The sequence below is a fragment of the Ixodes scapularis genome, unplaced genomic scaffold (assembly GCF_016920785.2).
Source record: "Ixodes scapularis isolate PalLabHiFi unplaced genomic scaffold, ASM1692078v2 PGA_scaffold9__187_contigs__length_104089568, whole genome shotgun sequence".
Classification (NCBI taxonomy): Eukaryota; Metazoa; Arthropoda; class Arachnida; order Ixodida; family Ixodidae; genus Ixodes; species Ixodes scapularis.
The window spans coordinates 39,772,863-39,789,390 of NW_024609884.1; the positions used below are offsets into that span (position 1 = coordinate 39,772,863).

The 16,528-nt window shown below is 44.5% G+C and overlaps 1 protein-coding gene across 1 annotated transcript in view; it reads left to right on the forward strand.

Moving 5' to 3' along the window:
* Positions 1–16,528, forward strand: part of LOC8030416 (alsin) — a 55,840-nt gene that overhangs the window by 14,656 nt on the left and 24,656 nt on the right. Inside the window, exons 9-15 of the mRNA XM_029971364.3 lie at positions 944–1,072; positions 1,153–1,281; positions 1,426–1,487; positions 1,679–1,745; positions 8,096–8,307; positions 8,745–8,903; positions 12,536–12,699. Of these exons, the coding sequence (XP_029827224.2) occupies positions 944–1,072; positions 1,153–1,281; positions 1,426–1,487; positions 1,679–1,745; positions 8,096–8,307; positions 8,745–8,903; positions 12,536–12,699 (922 nt within the window). The remainder of the gene's footprint in view (positions 1–943; positions 1,073–1,152; positions 1,282–1,425; positions 1,488–1,678; positions 1,746–8,095; positions 8,308–8,744; positions 8,904–12,535; positions 12,700–16,528) is intronic.

Sequence of the window (16,528 nt, forward strand, 5' to 3'; positions counted from 1 at the left end):
CCACTGATGGGGTAGAAATAAATAGTGAAATATATTGGGTGAGCAATCTTTCGATATGCAACATTTAAAATTTATACAAAATGAGTATATGTCCATTTGCTACAGACTCTCACGATGTTAGAATGGATGCTGCAGATCATGGACAGGACAAACTTGCATACCACAGTAGTGGTCTTTGACTGCTTAAGACTGCTTATGTGTAGGAATGCAAAAGGCTTCCCTACACTCAGCACATTCCTACAAACAGCGCGCCACGTCTTCCTTTTTCACGCGGCCCGCCGGCAGTGACATCACGCTCCCCCACTGCGCAGGCGCGGTGAACCCCGCTGGCTTCACGACAGCTTCCGTGACGAAGCATCTGCGTTGCTGTGCTTTTCTTTGTGTCTTAAGTCCGAGGCACGTGCTTGATGACATATCGGTGTGACCATCTTTCGGGCACAACACCGCCACTTTTTCGCGTAATGGGACCAGTAAGGCTTGCTCCTTGATAGCTTTTGATTATTTTATGATTACGAAGCAATACTAGTGTGATAAGCTGGAGCAGCAATCAGTAAAAACTGGCTTTGTTCTCTAATGCCTAACGGTGGTAAGTGCAATCACCGCATGTTCCGGCAATCCAGCTTGTATTACCAGCAATGGCACAGGTGCCTCTCCTCAAAATTGAGCATTTATAAGCTCCAAATGAAGCCTTATAGTTAATTGTTAATGACTGCTTTTGAATAGCCATGTATGCGTCATTTGGCCTGGTACAAGTGCCTAGAATTGATGATGCCCAACCACTTGGAAACTGTAGCTTTACAGTTGGAGCTCTCATGTAGCCAGAACGTTGGCTGAGACTGCATGCTCTCGGTGAAAGGCTTGTGTTGCCAAGAGATATACCCTGTGGTTTTAAACCTGTTGCTGGCTATAGAATATGACGAGACTTTCTCTCTGGTGTCGACAGACAAAGCCCTGGCGACACTTTCAGTCTTGCCTGAATGAGTGGGCAGTCCTTTCGGACATTTCAAGCAAGGAACTAGCTTTGGCGGAGGCAACCAAAAATTTCTGGGAGAGTGTCTCCCAGAAAGTTGTGGTGAGAGCTGCTCCTTCACCATCATTCTGCTTATTTGGCTTGCATTTCCATATTATCTTAAGTAACTTTTTGTTTTGTAGGAGGCATACAGGCTTCCAAACTGTAGGATGCTGCGGGATAGCAAGGTTCACCCCCTACACCTGGTGTCGGCTGGCCGCTTTGCTTCGCACCACTTCATCTTGTTCAATGACAAATTTGTTCATTGCCACGTGAGTTAACCTAGCCCAGGTATTTTTTTTATATAATCCAAGAAATGACTAAAAGGGGCAGGAATATCACAATCTCTATTTTCAGAATTGTGTTCTTACTCTGGAGGCTTTTTTTTTTTTTTTTTTTTTCTTTCAATTTTCTAGTTTGGAGGGTTCCAGAACTACAACTTGGAAACTGCATGGGTTGAAGCGGACACTGAGTCAGAGTAAGTGAAGTGATTGTGTGCGACTTGCATATTTTAATGGGTGGTATGATTTTCTCGTAGAGCTAACTTGCATGTCTGAAATTAGGCAGGTCATTTGTTCATTGTGCTGCTACTACAGTGCTGCGCATTTTATGGCTGGGCGTTATATTTGAATTTGGCTGAGTGGATTCTGGTCTGACATTATCTCACAGGAACGTTTTTGCTATAACAACACCGGAAGAGGTCTTGGTGTTCAGCTGCCCCACTTCTTCTGAAAAAGTGAGTTGAATTGGAATGTCCAGACAGAGCTTCCATTTGCACTAAAATTTGTTGCAGCACTTGAAGCAAACATGTTGATGTGCTTGTTGTTACTATGCAACAGCATGACAAAGGCACCTTGGTTAGCTGATTGTGTGTGTGTGTGTTTGTGTGCCTTTTGTGGCATGAATTAGTTTTTTTTTAGTTGTAGAATGCTGCAACACTAGCAAATAACATCACTGGCAAATGTTAAGGTTGACTTTCTTCTTAAAGACCGACCAACGAAATTATTTTCCGCAAGGTAGGAAAATGCCCGTCGCGCCCTCCTCTTTTCACCCTCTCCCAAAAATCACGTGACGGCAGGGGCTCGTTGTGTGTCGGCTTTTTCTGTAGGGATAATCCTCAAAAACCGCGAAATGAGCGGCTAGCTGCGAGCGCCACAACGACCTTGAGACGTCCAGGTGTCTTCCCTCGTTGACGCGGGCACGCTCATTCCGCGAGATTGAGGAAGCCAGCGCGACCGAACACTTTTTCCCATGAGCTGCAGGTCCGAGGCCGCTCGGTCGGTGAAGATAGAGGGTCTTGGTATGCTGGGTTCGTTCCAGCAGCCGCTCTCTGGCATCGCGCGGCTGCTGGAACCATTCCCGTCTCTGCACAAGGATTGGCTTGCGCAATAAAGGGTTCATGTCGTCGATAATACATTTATTTCCGAAACTTATCAATCAAGTGGCTTTTTTTTAATCTCTTCATTACTGTTTGAAACACATCTCATCTCATAGGTTGTTCACCCCATTTTGGACTCTTTTGCGTATTTATTCGTCCTTACCTCTGCTTGATGACTGTTTTATAACTTGATAAAGACCTTTAAATATTGGCGCGGGCTTGTGCGATCAACGCTGTCCCGGATTTATTGAAAATTGGAAAGATTGGCGTCAGGAGGGGTTGAAGAAGCAAACCGTTATTCTTGCTTCTAATGAAGATGGCACAATCGTAAGATCGGTCTATGCTTCACTTGCCTCCACAGCGCACCATCGTTTGCACTATCGCAACTTCTCAGTGACATAGCTGTATACCACGTTTTACTGATAATTACTATAGATGTGGCCCCACAGGCTTTCCCGTTATCTGCGCGTCGACTTTTTAACGACCGGCGACTCTTCTGAGTGAGAATAAATATTATCCCCTTCCCAGAACATCCACACCTTTCTCTCCCCCCCCCCCCCCCCCCCCCCTCCACTCCCTTTCCCGAGTTGGGGAAATATCAGGCCACTCCAGGAAGCAGCCTGCAGACTGCGCTTTTCGGCTACTCATTCTCAACATATTCGAACGTGGAAGCAAACCCATTGCATGAACGACGCCTAGTTTATTTGCAACCTAAATAATGTGACTCTACTGTTGGGGCCCAATCAATTTCATCATCAATCATTATTTCTACGACTTCATGGTGAAAGTATGTTCGTCGTGATGCCACAAAGCTGGTCGATTCAAAGGGAGAAATAGGTCCTCGTATTTATTTTGCGGAAATTCTGGCTCCTGTGACGCTCAAGTGCGTAAGGTCAACGCACCGGAGGCAGTGCGTAATACTTTAAAACCGTCGTTGACGATGAAATATTTGTGGGAAGTGCGTAAAATTGTTTACACCACAAAAGCATACCTAAACACAACAAAATATCGCAATGGCAAAAAGAAAAAAAAAATCAGCTTGCGAAAACCGTTGCTTCCCCCCCCCCCCCCTCTCTCTCTCTCTCTCTTTTTTCGCTTCACTACAAAAATATAGCGGCCGAGCAACGAAATTCTATCAAAACCTCGCTTCTTGGAGGAAGGACACCAGGCTATATGGTAGTGAATCTGCCAGGGAGTTTGTAGAAATAATGGGCGACCATTGAATCTAGCCTTTTGCACGAATCATGCCCGGGATATTTCCATTTTCCTTCCACGCGATTAGAACGCAAGACGCTAGGGGAATTTATGTGCACTAACATGCTGCTTCTAAAAGAAAGTACCAGATTTCTAGTGCATGTCAATCTACATATAAATAGTTTAATCAGTGTGCACAAACATTCGCGGCCTGGGGGATGACATGGAAGCATGGTGGAAAGCAGCTTGCTGGAAATAGAAGTCTCTTTTGCATTGCACTGGTGTGAAAAATTATTACGTATTTTTGTTTTATTTACGTGTGAAAATAAAAACAGCGTTTAGAAACCGAACACTGTGCGTTTTGTGGTGCGCCGAAAGGACATAAAAAACCGGGACAACCTCAACAATACGAGGCGCCTTGCGTCACTCAGCTTTTCCTGGTTTCTTGTTTTTCCGGAGCCTTTCAAAAGGAGATGAAAAATTATGAACCGATTGACCCGACTTGCCAAATTAGAGCAGTTCATTTTCATTAGGACAGGCTCTCTTAGAGCGTCTAGCATAGTTCAGCTTGTACTGGTCCGTTTTTATTTTCGGTTCCTTTCAAAAAGTGAGCTCTAAGCCACTCGACAAACCTACAACATTCAAAATTTACGGAAGCGGAGAAGTGGTTGGGAGGGTCAAGCGGGCAAGGGTTGCACGCCTTTCGAACCACCGTCCGTAAGCTTTGCTTAGTGGCTGGGCTTTGCGAGCAGAATGCGAGCTTGCTCGAGTAACTTGGATCCGTTCAGAAGATAATCCCCTCTAAACGACAATCTCCGCCGCCTGGGAAGAACGATGGGCGAACGAGACGCCTCTGGGTTTTGCGTCGCGCCTGCACTTCAAGGGTCAGACTTAATGGTTCCCGACACCAGCACGATTGACGGCTCCGCCCGCGTCTTTGATTGTACATTGATACGGAGAAGAAGGAGAAGAGCGCGACGGCCCGCGGCCGTAGTGCGTTCTGGCTCGCGCTCTGGCGGCAATCAGATTAAAAACCTACCGCTGAAAACCACCCCATGTACATAGTCGAAAACATTATAAGCATCAACTGGGAATGAACATAGACGTATAATGATCCGCTACAAAGTTTAGCTTGATTCCTAAACGAATAATGCCATAGACAAGTACGCCTTCACATCGAATTGTTAGACAGAATTGAAAACAAGATTTTGTGTTTCTGGAAAAAATTTCGGCCCCCTTCTATCCGGTCCGCTTTTCTATAGGCCTCAAATAACGTGGGCAAATCATTCATTTTGTTGCATTTCCACTTCTCCACTTCCGCAGATTATGATTGTGGTAGTTTAGTCCAGTGGCTTAGAGCTCACGTTTTGAAAGGAACCGAAAATAAAAACGGATCAGTACGAGCTGGACTATGCAAGACGCTTGAAGACAGCCTGTTGCAATGAAAATGAACTGACTGCTCTAATGTGATAAGTCGGGTCACTCGGCTCATAATTTTTCATCCCCTTTTGAAAGGCTCCGAACAAGCAAGGAAGCAGGACAAGCTCTGGTTGTCCCAGTTTTTCATGTCCTTTCGGCGCTCCTCAAAACGCACATGGTTCGGTTTCTAAACGCTGTTTTTATTTTGGCACGGAAATAAAACAAAAATACGTAATAATTCTCCACTCCAGTGCAATGCAATAGAGACTTCTATTTTCAGCAAGCTGCTTTCCGCCATGCTTCCATGTCATCCTCCAGGCCGCGAATGTTAGTGCACAGTGATTAAACTATTTACATCTAAACTGACATGCACTATAAATGTGGGAATTTCTTTTAGAAGCAGCATGTTAGTGCACATGAATTCTCCCAGCGTCTTGCCTTCTAATCGCGTGGAAGGAAAATGGAAATATCCCGGGCATGATTTGTGCAGAAGGCTAGGTTCAATGGTCGCCTATTATTTCTACAAACTTCCTGGCAGATTCACTACCATATAGCCTGGTCTCCTTCCTCCAAGAAGCGAGGTTTTGATAGAATTTCGTTGCTCGGCCGCTATTTTTTGTAGTGGCGCGAAAAAAAAGAGAGTTAGAGAGAGAGAGGAAAGCAACGGTTTTCGCAAGCTGATTTTTTTTTTTTTTTTTTTTTTTGCCATTGCGGTATTTTGTTGTCTTTAGGTATGCTTTTGTGGTGTAAACGAATTTTACGCACTTCCTACAAATACAATCGTCAACGACAGTTTTAAAGTATTACGCACTGCCTCGGGTGCATTGACCTTACGCACTAGAGCGTCACAGGAGCGAGAATTTCCGCAAAATAAATACGAGGACCTATTTCTCCTTTTGAATCGACCACTTTTGTGGCATCACGACGAACATACTTTCACCATGAAATCGTAACAAATAATGATTGATGATGAAATTGATTGGGCCCCAACAGTAGAGCCATATTATCTAAGTTGCAAATAAACTGGGCGTCGTTCATGCGATGTGTTTCCTTCCACGTTCGAATGTGTTGAGAATGAGTAGCCAAAAAGCGCAGTCTGCAAGCTGCTTCCTGGAGTGGCCTGATATCTCCCCAACTCGGGAAAGCAAGAGGGGGGGAGAGAAAGGGGTGGATTTTGTGGGAAGTTGATAATATTTATTCTCACTCAGGAGAGTCGCCGGTCGTTAAAATGTCGACGTGCAGATAACGGGAAAGCCTGTAAGGCCACATCTAAAGTAACCACGAGTAAAATGTGGTATACAGCTATGTTACTGAGAAGTTGCGATAGTGTAAACGATGGGGCGTTGTGGAGGCAAGTGAAGCAAAGACCTATCTTACGATTGTGCCCTCTTCATTAGAAGCAAGAATTACGGTTTGCTTCTTCAACCCCTCCTGACGCCAATCTTTCCAATTTTGGATAAATCCGGGACAGCGTTGACCGTGCAAGTCCGCGCCAATATTTAAAGGTCTTTATCAAGTTATAACACAGTCATCAAGCAGAGGTAAGGACGAATAAATACGCAAAAGAGTCCAAAATGGGATGAACAACCTATGAGAGATGTGTTTCAAACAGTAATGAAGAGACTAGGGAAAGCCACTTGATTTATCAGTTTCAAAAATAAATATATTATCGACAGCCTGAACCCTCTATTGCCCAAGCCAATCATTCTGCAGAGACGGGAATGGTTCCAGCAGCCGCGCGATGCCGGAAAGCGGCTGCTGGAACGAACCCAGCATTTCACGACCCCTCGATCTCCACCGACCGAGCAGCCTCGGACCTGCAGCTCATGGGAAAAAGCGTTCGGTCGCGCTGGCTTCCTCAATCTCGCGGAATGAGCGTGCCCGCGTCAACGAGGGAAGACACCTGGACGTCTCAAGGTCGTTGTGGCGCTCGCAGCTAGCTGCTTATTTCGCGCTTTTTGAGGATTATCCCTACAGAAAAAGCCGACACAAAAGTAGCCCCTGCCGTCACGTGATTTTTGGGAGAGGGTGAAAAGAGGAGGGCGCGAGGTGCATTTTCCTACCTTGCGGAAAATGATTTCGTTGGTCGGTCTTTAACTATTTTTATTAATAGTTATGAAATTTTAAGAGAATTTTGATGTTTAGTCACTTAAATATATAAATAACAAACAAGGCAAGCATTTTGTTGCTATGATAATACTCTGGAATAGGTAGTGTTTAGCAAATGTACTAGCTAGGCCTTCAAATAAGAAAATTTTCTGAACAGCGTTTAAAGTAACCTTTCCTAGGTTTGCCCCTTCTGTCCAATATAAATTGGACGAGATGGTGTGGACCCCTGCATGGAAGCATTTAAATCCTCCATGTAACTTGAAAGTAAAAGGGGACACTGTCCAGTAAGAAAAAGAAATTGGACTAGAAAGGTAGATTTTGAAAAAGGGCATATTCACATCTACCAACCTCTAGAGAGTATTCCCAGAAAGTGTCATTAGTTTACACTGCATAGTTTTATTTCTTTATAAATTATTTTTGGTCCACCGATGCTAAAGAAAAGGTATAGGTTGGTGCACTTTGAATGCGAAAGGAAAGACTCACTCATTGTTTTTCCTAGCTGAAATTTAATGAGCAATCCAACTGTGGCATTGTTTTTTTACTTTGTTAATGTCTTCTATAAAAGATGTTAAGATTTTGTCGACAACGTAAAAGGCAAAACTTTATTTGATTTTTCACCGTGATAGCGTAAAATAAATTACTTTATAAAATTTTGTTTTCACAGTTGCACATTCCAGGCATTCTGCTGCGTATCTAGTGAAGAAAAATGTTGGGTATTACATTTGTTCTTAACAGTAGCTTTCCTTAACAAAGTCAGTCTGTTCCGGATAAAAACAACTATAAATTCTTTTACAAATCATGTACGCAGGTGAAACTTTACACTGCATTCTGCCTTGCAACTGCTAGTATATACTGTAATTTCATGCATATTAATCCAAAGATTCAAAAGTTGATCCTTTTGGGTAGTGTCCCGCATTGTTTGAATTCAGAGCAGGAATACAAGGAAGAGGTATAGGAAGACAGTTGGGGATATATATTTTTTCCAGACTGAGTGGGTCTGCAGCCTTAACCAGGCAATTCGTAACCTGCTGAACCATGGGAGGTCAGAAAACCCGCTGAAGAGTCTGAAGAAAGGCCTGTCAGATGGCCGACTGGTTCCTCCTAACGTCCGCCACTCCTCTTACGTCTTCACTAAGTCGGTGGCGTACAAGGATGCCACCTACAAGGGATCATGGCTCAAGGGTCAACTGCATGGATCGTATGTCACATTTATTTGACTCTCATTTGTTTCAGTTAACTCCCCAACATGATACTAGCCCGGCTTAGTAGCCTTACAATCTCAGTTGGGTTTGTTCTGAATTTTACAGGTGTATAGAGAACAAGTTGCCACTAAGCTAGCATTATCGCATGGTGAATGAGGGAGTGGTGAGGCAGTGCAATGATCAGATACCTACAATTTGGGGAAGGTTGTTACTTTGATGTGTTCCATACAATGCCTGTGTTAGACATATGTGGGGATTCATGCTTCCATTACCCCAAAGTGATATGTAGACCACTTAAAGTTTGTTGCTCGGTGTATAGCACTGTCTTTCTCGAGATCTCCTCGTGTTTTGCTATTGCCTGGGGTCACTCAGCTGAGACTGGGTAACCAGGCCCATGATGTAGCTTGGCCTTCTTTCTGACCGGTGACTACAGAGGCAAGCTTGTTTGGAGCGATGGCCGGAGATACATTGGCAAGTTTAAGAACAACCTGCAGCACGGAGAGGGCGAGTATGTGGTTCCTGGCTACGGAGGGGACACCGTTTTCCGGGGTACCTGGAAGAACGGCAAACTTCATGGGCTCGGGAGTGCCAGGTGGGTTGACTGCTTCTTTACTAGTGTTTCTTATTTTTCTCATGAAAATGCAGGGGAAGCACCAAATATTTGTATTGTCAGCTAGAAACTTTTAGTCTGAAGTATGGAGCTTGTGGTGTTACCATGTCAGCTGTAGTTGATCTGTCTTGGCTTGTTCAAAACCTTTTGGTTGGCATTACAAGAAGCCTTGTTGACTGTTTCTGGGGTTATTATATACGAGTGGCTCTATTACAGTATAGACCACTTACAACGTAACCGCTTATAGTGCAGGACCGGGTATAACGCGGTTTTTTTAAACCACCGGTTCGCCTCCCATAGAACTCCATGTATTTACATACCGCTTAAAATGCAGGCGCGCGAAGGGAAATACCGGTTATAGTGCGGTTTCTGGCACAGCCCGCCGGCCGCGCCGACGACCGGAGCAGCGAGCGCGCTTCCCTGTGCGACACTAGATAACGGCGCTGACGGCGCGAGCAGCAAGCGGCACTCGCGTGGCAGTTGCTCCAGAGCCGAGTTGCTCGAAGAAGCGGGAAGAAGCGAAAGCCTTCAGTTGCCATAGCGACGGAGGGACGCACGCACGTGTCGTTCACGTGCGTGCGTCCCTCCGCTGCGTTGGAAACAAACAACTGCAGCGACAGACCAATCGCAGGTCGAGGAGAAGGGTTGCGCGCGTTACCACGTTACATGCCGGTCGCGTGTCGGCTGCTCCTATCCGCAAACACGGCGTCGGTTGTGATCGTCGTCGTAGACGGCGTTCATCTCATCGTTCCGCGTAAAAGCGCTATCCTTGACTGTGAATTTTCGTTGTGCGTCGCTATGATAACCCAGCACGTACTAGAAGGGAAGATCCACCTACTCGTGCGGCGATGTCGTGGCGGCGCTCTCAAGACGGCAAAAACGCCCGTGTCGTCGTGTTTGTTTACTTCGACTACAGTGGTGATTTCTAAGCATTCGTGTCCTCGAACATCGCCCGGATTTCTTATTTGGCGCATTTCATGCGTGCGCTCAAGTTCAAGGTATTACTGGCGCGTACCGTGTGAAGGATGCGAATTTTCACGCGTTTTCATCTCCGGAGAAAAGTGATTAGGGTTAGCAATCCTGAACGCTCTCAACGTCCGTCCGCAACCCGCGACGCCGTTAAAAGGCTGCGCCAGGCAAAAGCTGCTCATTTCTTTCAAAATGTGTAACACACTTGAGACAGAACTGTACTAGTCAGGTGAAATAACGACTTTCCTCAAACTAAGCTTTATTTTTCATCTAACATAAAATAAATTCTTTTCACAAGTGTAAGTTGTCTCATGGCATGTATTTTGGCCTGAAAAATTGATGTTTTGGTTATAGTGCAGTACCGCTTATAGTGCGGATTTTCTCGACTCCCGCGACATACGTTATATGCGGTCTACACTGTATTAGCCCCAACAAGTTCGCGTGGCGCCCCCTTACGGCACACCGGGGTGACGTCACGGCGAGGAGAGAATTTTTCCCCGACTCGTCCCGCTCGCCCTGTGGAGGCTGTGACGACGCTAACTGTCGGCACGCTCGTTTCTATTTAATGTTTTTTTTTTTGCGTGCTTTTCGTAGGGAGTGTAAATTTTTATATGTGTCTTCTTTGAGGTATGGCCTGTAGCTACAGGCGAAACTTCAACCAACATTTGAAGCACGGTTGACAGGGCAGGCAACGCATGAATCGCAGCTGGTATATGAAAATAAAGAAATATGGCCACAATTGCAGGAGCATCACTATGGATTTACATCTCGCACAATAAATGCTGCTGATGGTCTGAATGAATTGGCAGGTTATGTATACTATTTTTTTTTTTTCGTATCTGTTTTTAAACAAGATTGCCGAAGCAGAAAAGCTGCATGCTGCTCGAGCAATATGCTAAATACAGTCTGGGCCATGGGGAGAGAATCACAAGTAAGACAGCCCAAGTGCCAGGGCAAAGTAAAAAAAACAAGGAACATTTATTATATACATTGCTCGCATTTGACCTTTGCTGGATTCGGATAGTATTTCAATGGACTACACGGGTGGTATCTGTGAACTTGTTTATATCAACGCTCAAGTAATGTAAAACAAACGTAAGCGAATGTGTCTAGCTCGTTATTAGTCCCTTAAGCCCTAAAATTGAGATTTTACTTAAATTGAATTGTTCTGAAGCTAAAATACCAGCTTTTCTCACGCAGACTGTCGCCCTTCACAGGTTCCAGATTTTCTGCTACTAGTGCTGCATCTACCACTGGACAGACGTTTGAACGCTTGCTTTTACTCCTGTTTTCCTCTGTTGTCAGAGAGTCCAGCTGTAGGGAGTTTGGAGGCTGAGGAAGCTTTTGGAGACCTCCAGCAGTGTCTCTTTAAATTGGAAATGACAATTCAGACTAAACGGTGTATTTTCCGAATACCCAAGGCTGGAATAAAAATGTCAGGAAAAAGTATAAGCATTCCTAATTACGGCACTATTGCTGTGCATATTTTGGGCAGTTCAATACGTATCATACAGGCAACTGGGGGCAATTCGGCCGTTTTTGCTGCTACCATACAAACTAATTTCCAGTAATTGCGCATCTTCTAAGAAATATGCCTGCATACGTGTATAAACTATATAATTAATTCACGAAGAAGCTACATTTATGTAAAACAACCCTGTTCCACGAGCATTTCAAAGATAATCAGACACAGGGCCTTTAAAATATCTGCGAACCAGCGCATACAGAGTGGCAGCGCAAAGTCGGGGTCGCAAGCTAATTTGCCGACCACCCAAAGGCCCATGATATAAATGACACTCAAATTCCTTGAAAGCGGGATGTAATATCGTCCTAAATCATGAACATGCAAGGAGGAGAATTCCAGCGTCTGAAACACTTGCGCCACCGCTTCACCGATCCCTCGCAAAATTGCCTTGTGTCGTGTGGACGGACGGGGAGGTTCATCGGCGGAATCGCCTCCGCCGATGGCTTTCGGGATTTGTAACCCAACTTTAAAGGTAAAAGGGACAAGCAGGCTTATGAAATGTACGGAAGCACGTCAATATCGGCCTAAATCAACGTCTTGTACACCGGGTAAACGAAGTCCAGATCCTCAAAGAGCTTGCGGCACACAACGCTAAACCAGGAAACCGGTACTGGGAAGCGAGCTGATGCAAGATCGCGGAGCGGAGTCATCCCCCTGAAGTCACGGCACACCTCACCCGATCAAGGCGCGGCGACCGCAGCAACGCTTGTGTTCGCTCTCGGGGCTATTATACGGTGTCCCAAATATTATAGACACCATAAAAAAAGTGACCATAGTCGGTGTTTGGATGCAGAAAGCTGCAGTTTTCCTCGAAAGTGTTATTTAGTTATTGGTTTTCCGCAGTTGAATTTTAGTCAACTCGACCGCCGTGAGAACTTGGGAAACTTCTCATCGTTTGTATATGATTTTGCTAAGGAGAGTATTTTCAGTGGAGAGGGAGTTACACTTCAAAATATCACAGGGGTAGGACAACTTCACTGTAGCTTCAGTAAAAATTCAGCTTGCTAGTTTCAAGTTTTAGATGCCCATTTTTAGGGTTTTAGGTTGAAGAGATGTTTGGGATGACCCTATAAGTGCAACTTGCATCAAGGTTATATTTTTTGCTTTCTGTTACTTCTAGATATCCCAACGGTGACCTCTACGAAGGATTCTTCAAAGATGGTTTGAAGGATGGTCACGGAATCCTAAAGGAAGGGAAATTCCTCTCTTCCTCAAGCATTTATGTTGGTCAGTGGTATCAGAACAAACGACATGGCTATGGTGTCCTTGACAACGAGAAAGAAGGTGGGTAGTTTTCCGAGACATCATTATTAGCTGGTAAATTAAAAAAAAAAAAGTACACCCACTTATAATATGAGCTGAAACACCAGATCCAGCCATTTTCGGTGTCTTAGGTCCCAACAAGCTCTGTTCTCTCTCAAGCTATTGAGTAATCTAAAGAATGAAACCCTGACTTCACATGCAATTCAGAGTGTAGACCACAACTCTTTCAAAAACTGGCAGCTAGGGCAAAGAAGCATGAAGGTCTGTTCCAGCTTATATTGTCCGCGATAGTACATGTAAATTTACTTGGGGTGTGCAAATATTTGAGAACTAACTAGTAAGTTACATTTTGTGTTCTAGTTGATTTTCCACTCTTTTTGTTTTAAAATAATATTTTTTTAATAGGGTTTTAAAATATTTGGGAAGCCCCACATTCATTGTAAGTATTTTTCAGTTAATGGAAAGTCACCTTAGAAGCTATTTAAAAACTTGTATTGTGAGTGCATCCTTCTGAGCCGTTTGTCGAGCATACAGTAGGTGGCACGAAACACCGAGATGCTCCCAGGCAAGTGAGCAAGGCATCGAGTAGAGAAAGGATGGTAGTGCAGCTGTGCATCATGAATTTTTTTTGCCTCGTGAGAGCGAGAAAGCTCACTGCTTCGTTGCAGCACCCCCCTCTTTTGTGTGCATCTCGGAATACTAAAGATGCTTTTGTTCTATTGTATGCCTGGTTAAACAGGACACTTCAGCTGTTTTCTTTTGTTTCATTTCATGAAATGCTAGGAAACTATTATCGCAAAACATTCTTTGGCTAGGTGTTCGGCATTTCGTGACGCCCAAAAGTGAAGCCTGGATAAAAGGCGTGGCAGCGAGGCTTGACGTTCGTTGGTTTTGAGTGGTGGGGTAGAGGCCATTGCAGTAAAAAAGCATCTATGCCAGGCAGGAATTGAACTCGGGCTATTTATATTATTGAAGGGACACTGACACCCCCCCGAAATTTATTTTTTTATTTTTTGGTAGGCAATCTATTATGGTGTCGGAAGACTACCCAATCAATATTTTGCTACAGTGTCACATATATTTTTAAGAAAATAAAAATGCTTAACTGCTCGAAACCGAAACTGGACTGGGGAGGAAGAAGAAATATATAGAGGAGGAGAAAGTTACCGTAATTCACATGACTGTGCAACTTTTTTTTTTTTTATATCAACATATTTGCAGCTTTTTAGAAGCTACAAAAATTTGGTATCATTTTGTTTCTATTTTTAATATTGACTGTGTGCCTTCGATGACCCACGACTTTTATTAGATTTAGTGACTGTCTAAACCATAGAAAACGGCACGTGACCACAAAGAGAGTGAGCGCGACTCAAACTGGCCAGTTCTCGATCGACGGTTTTCGGGCAGAAAGAAAACAAATTTCAAGCCGCAAATTGTGTTCTGGCCAATTGGGCTCTCGTATGTCATGCACAATTAAAAACCTTGGCGAACATAAATACCTTGTCAGTGTCCCTTTAAAGAGGAACTCTGGTCAATATTTTTGTATTTGGGAGTAGTACAGTGTAGACCGCATATAACGTATGTCGCGGGAGTCGCGAAAATCCGCACTATAAGCGGTACCGCGCTATAATCAAAACATAAATTCTTCAGGCCAAAATACATGCCATGAGACAACTTACCTTTGTAAAAGGATTTATTTTATGTTAGATGAAAATTAAAGCTTAGTTTGAGGAAAGTCTATATTTCACCAGACTAATACATCTGTCTGTCACACATTTTGAAAGAAATGAGCAACTTTTGCCTGGCGCAGCCTTTTAACGGCGTTGCGGGCTACGGGCGGGCATTGCGAGCGTTCAGGATTGCTAACCCTAATCACTTTTCTCCGGTGATGAAAACGCGTGAAAATTTGCATCCTTTATATGGTATGCGCCAGTAATACCTTCAACTTGAGCACAGGCATGAAATGCTCCAAATAAGAAATCCGGGCGATGTTCGAAAACACGAATGCTTAGAAAGCACCACTGTAATCGAAGTAAACAAACATGACACGGGCATTTCTGCCGTCTTGAGAGTGCCGCCACGACATCGCCGCACGAGTAGGTGGATCTTCCCTTCTTGTACGTGCTGGGTTATCATAGCGACACACAACGAAAATTCACAGTCAAGGATAGCGCTTTTACGCGGAATGATGAGCTTCCACCACGCCTTCTACGTCGACGATCACAACCGACGCCATGTTTGTGGATAGAAGAAGCCGGCCCGCGACCGGCATGCAGCGCGCGCGAACACTTCTCCCTCCTCCACCTGTGATTGGTCTGTCGTTGCGGTTGTTTTGTTTCCAATGCAGCGGAGGGAAGCACGGATGTGAACGACATGTGCGTGCGTCCCTCCGTCACTATGGCAACTGAAGTCCCTCTCTTCGCTTCTCCCCGCTGCTTCGAGCAACCTCCTTGCCCCGCGAGTGCCGCTTGCGGCTAGCGCCGTTATCTAGTGTCGCACAGGGAAGCGTGCTCGCTGCGCCGGTCAATCGGTGCGGTCGGCGGGCTGTTCCAGAAACCGCACTATAACCGGTATTTCCCTTCGTGCGCCTGCATTTTAAGCAGTATGTAATTACATGGAGCTCTATGGGAGGCGAACCGGTGGTTTAAAAAAGCCGCGTTATACCCGGTCCTGCACTATCAGCGGTTACGTTGTAAGTGGTTTATACTGTATACGACTGTTTTCAGCTCAGTCAGTGTCCCTGAGCGGCAAAGTATGATTTTTTTTTCTCTTGATATTGTGTGTAGTTATATTAATGTCGCAGCTCAAAGTTTGGTTTTTGGTATCTATAGCAAAACCGAAACTATCTGCTAGAGAGTGATGGCAACACTGATTGTCAGCTGTACGTCTTCAACGTGTCTTCACGGTGGGGCTGCGGTATGCGTCGTCCAGTGTTGCTTGCCTCCTGCTAAAGAGCAGCTGGTCGCATCTCTAAATTGGTTTTAATGGAATATGCGGCTTCACTTCAACAGAATATTTTGGCTGTCATCATATCTCGTGCCACTAAAGCAATACCAGTCATATATTTTGGTTTCGTTTTTGACTGGAGTTTCCCTTTGAGTCTCATTCCAGCATGTTACGACACCGTGAGTTGAGCTTCTAACGCCATGAGTTGAGGTGTTATTTGGCAGGAAAGTCCTGCGGGGTTTCCGCTCTGTGGCCGGCAGGTAGCCATTGGACACCCTGTCAAACGTTTTTAAAACACAAGTTAGCGCCAGTAGTATCTCCATTCCAGGGATTGCTATCGAGTGTACATGTCACGTGTTAAAGGGGTACTCCAGCCGTTTGTTTGTTTAAGCTACCCAAAAAAATTCCACTTTCTGAATACCCACACTTCTTCATGGTATGCTAGTTATTGCCTCGGAATTCAAAATAGCTATTGAGAAAACTGTAAGTGAAGATGACGCTGAGACCAACATTCAGATTTCTGCGTCCTCTCCAGTTGTGCGACGTCACAAATGGTACAGACTTTCAGATCATGCATGTAGTCTTAAACAGTCTTAAACAGAGTTTGTCAGGTTTTTTTTCGTGCTTCTCAGTGAATGAGCTTCCAAGCATTCTTTTCCCTCCATCAAACGTCTTGCAATCATTTGGGAATGTAGTTTATTGCCCGCATGGTACCATTTCTGTCGTCGTACGTCAGTGTTGCCATTAGCGGCTCTCGGTTCGAGAAACATGATGAGAACAAAATTTAAGAATTCTATAACTTTGCAAACATTTTTTTTTCTTTTCATACAATACTTTGAGGACTAGTACAGCCATGTCTTTGAGGACTAGTACAGCCATGGCAAATCAGCGATCATAAAAAAAT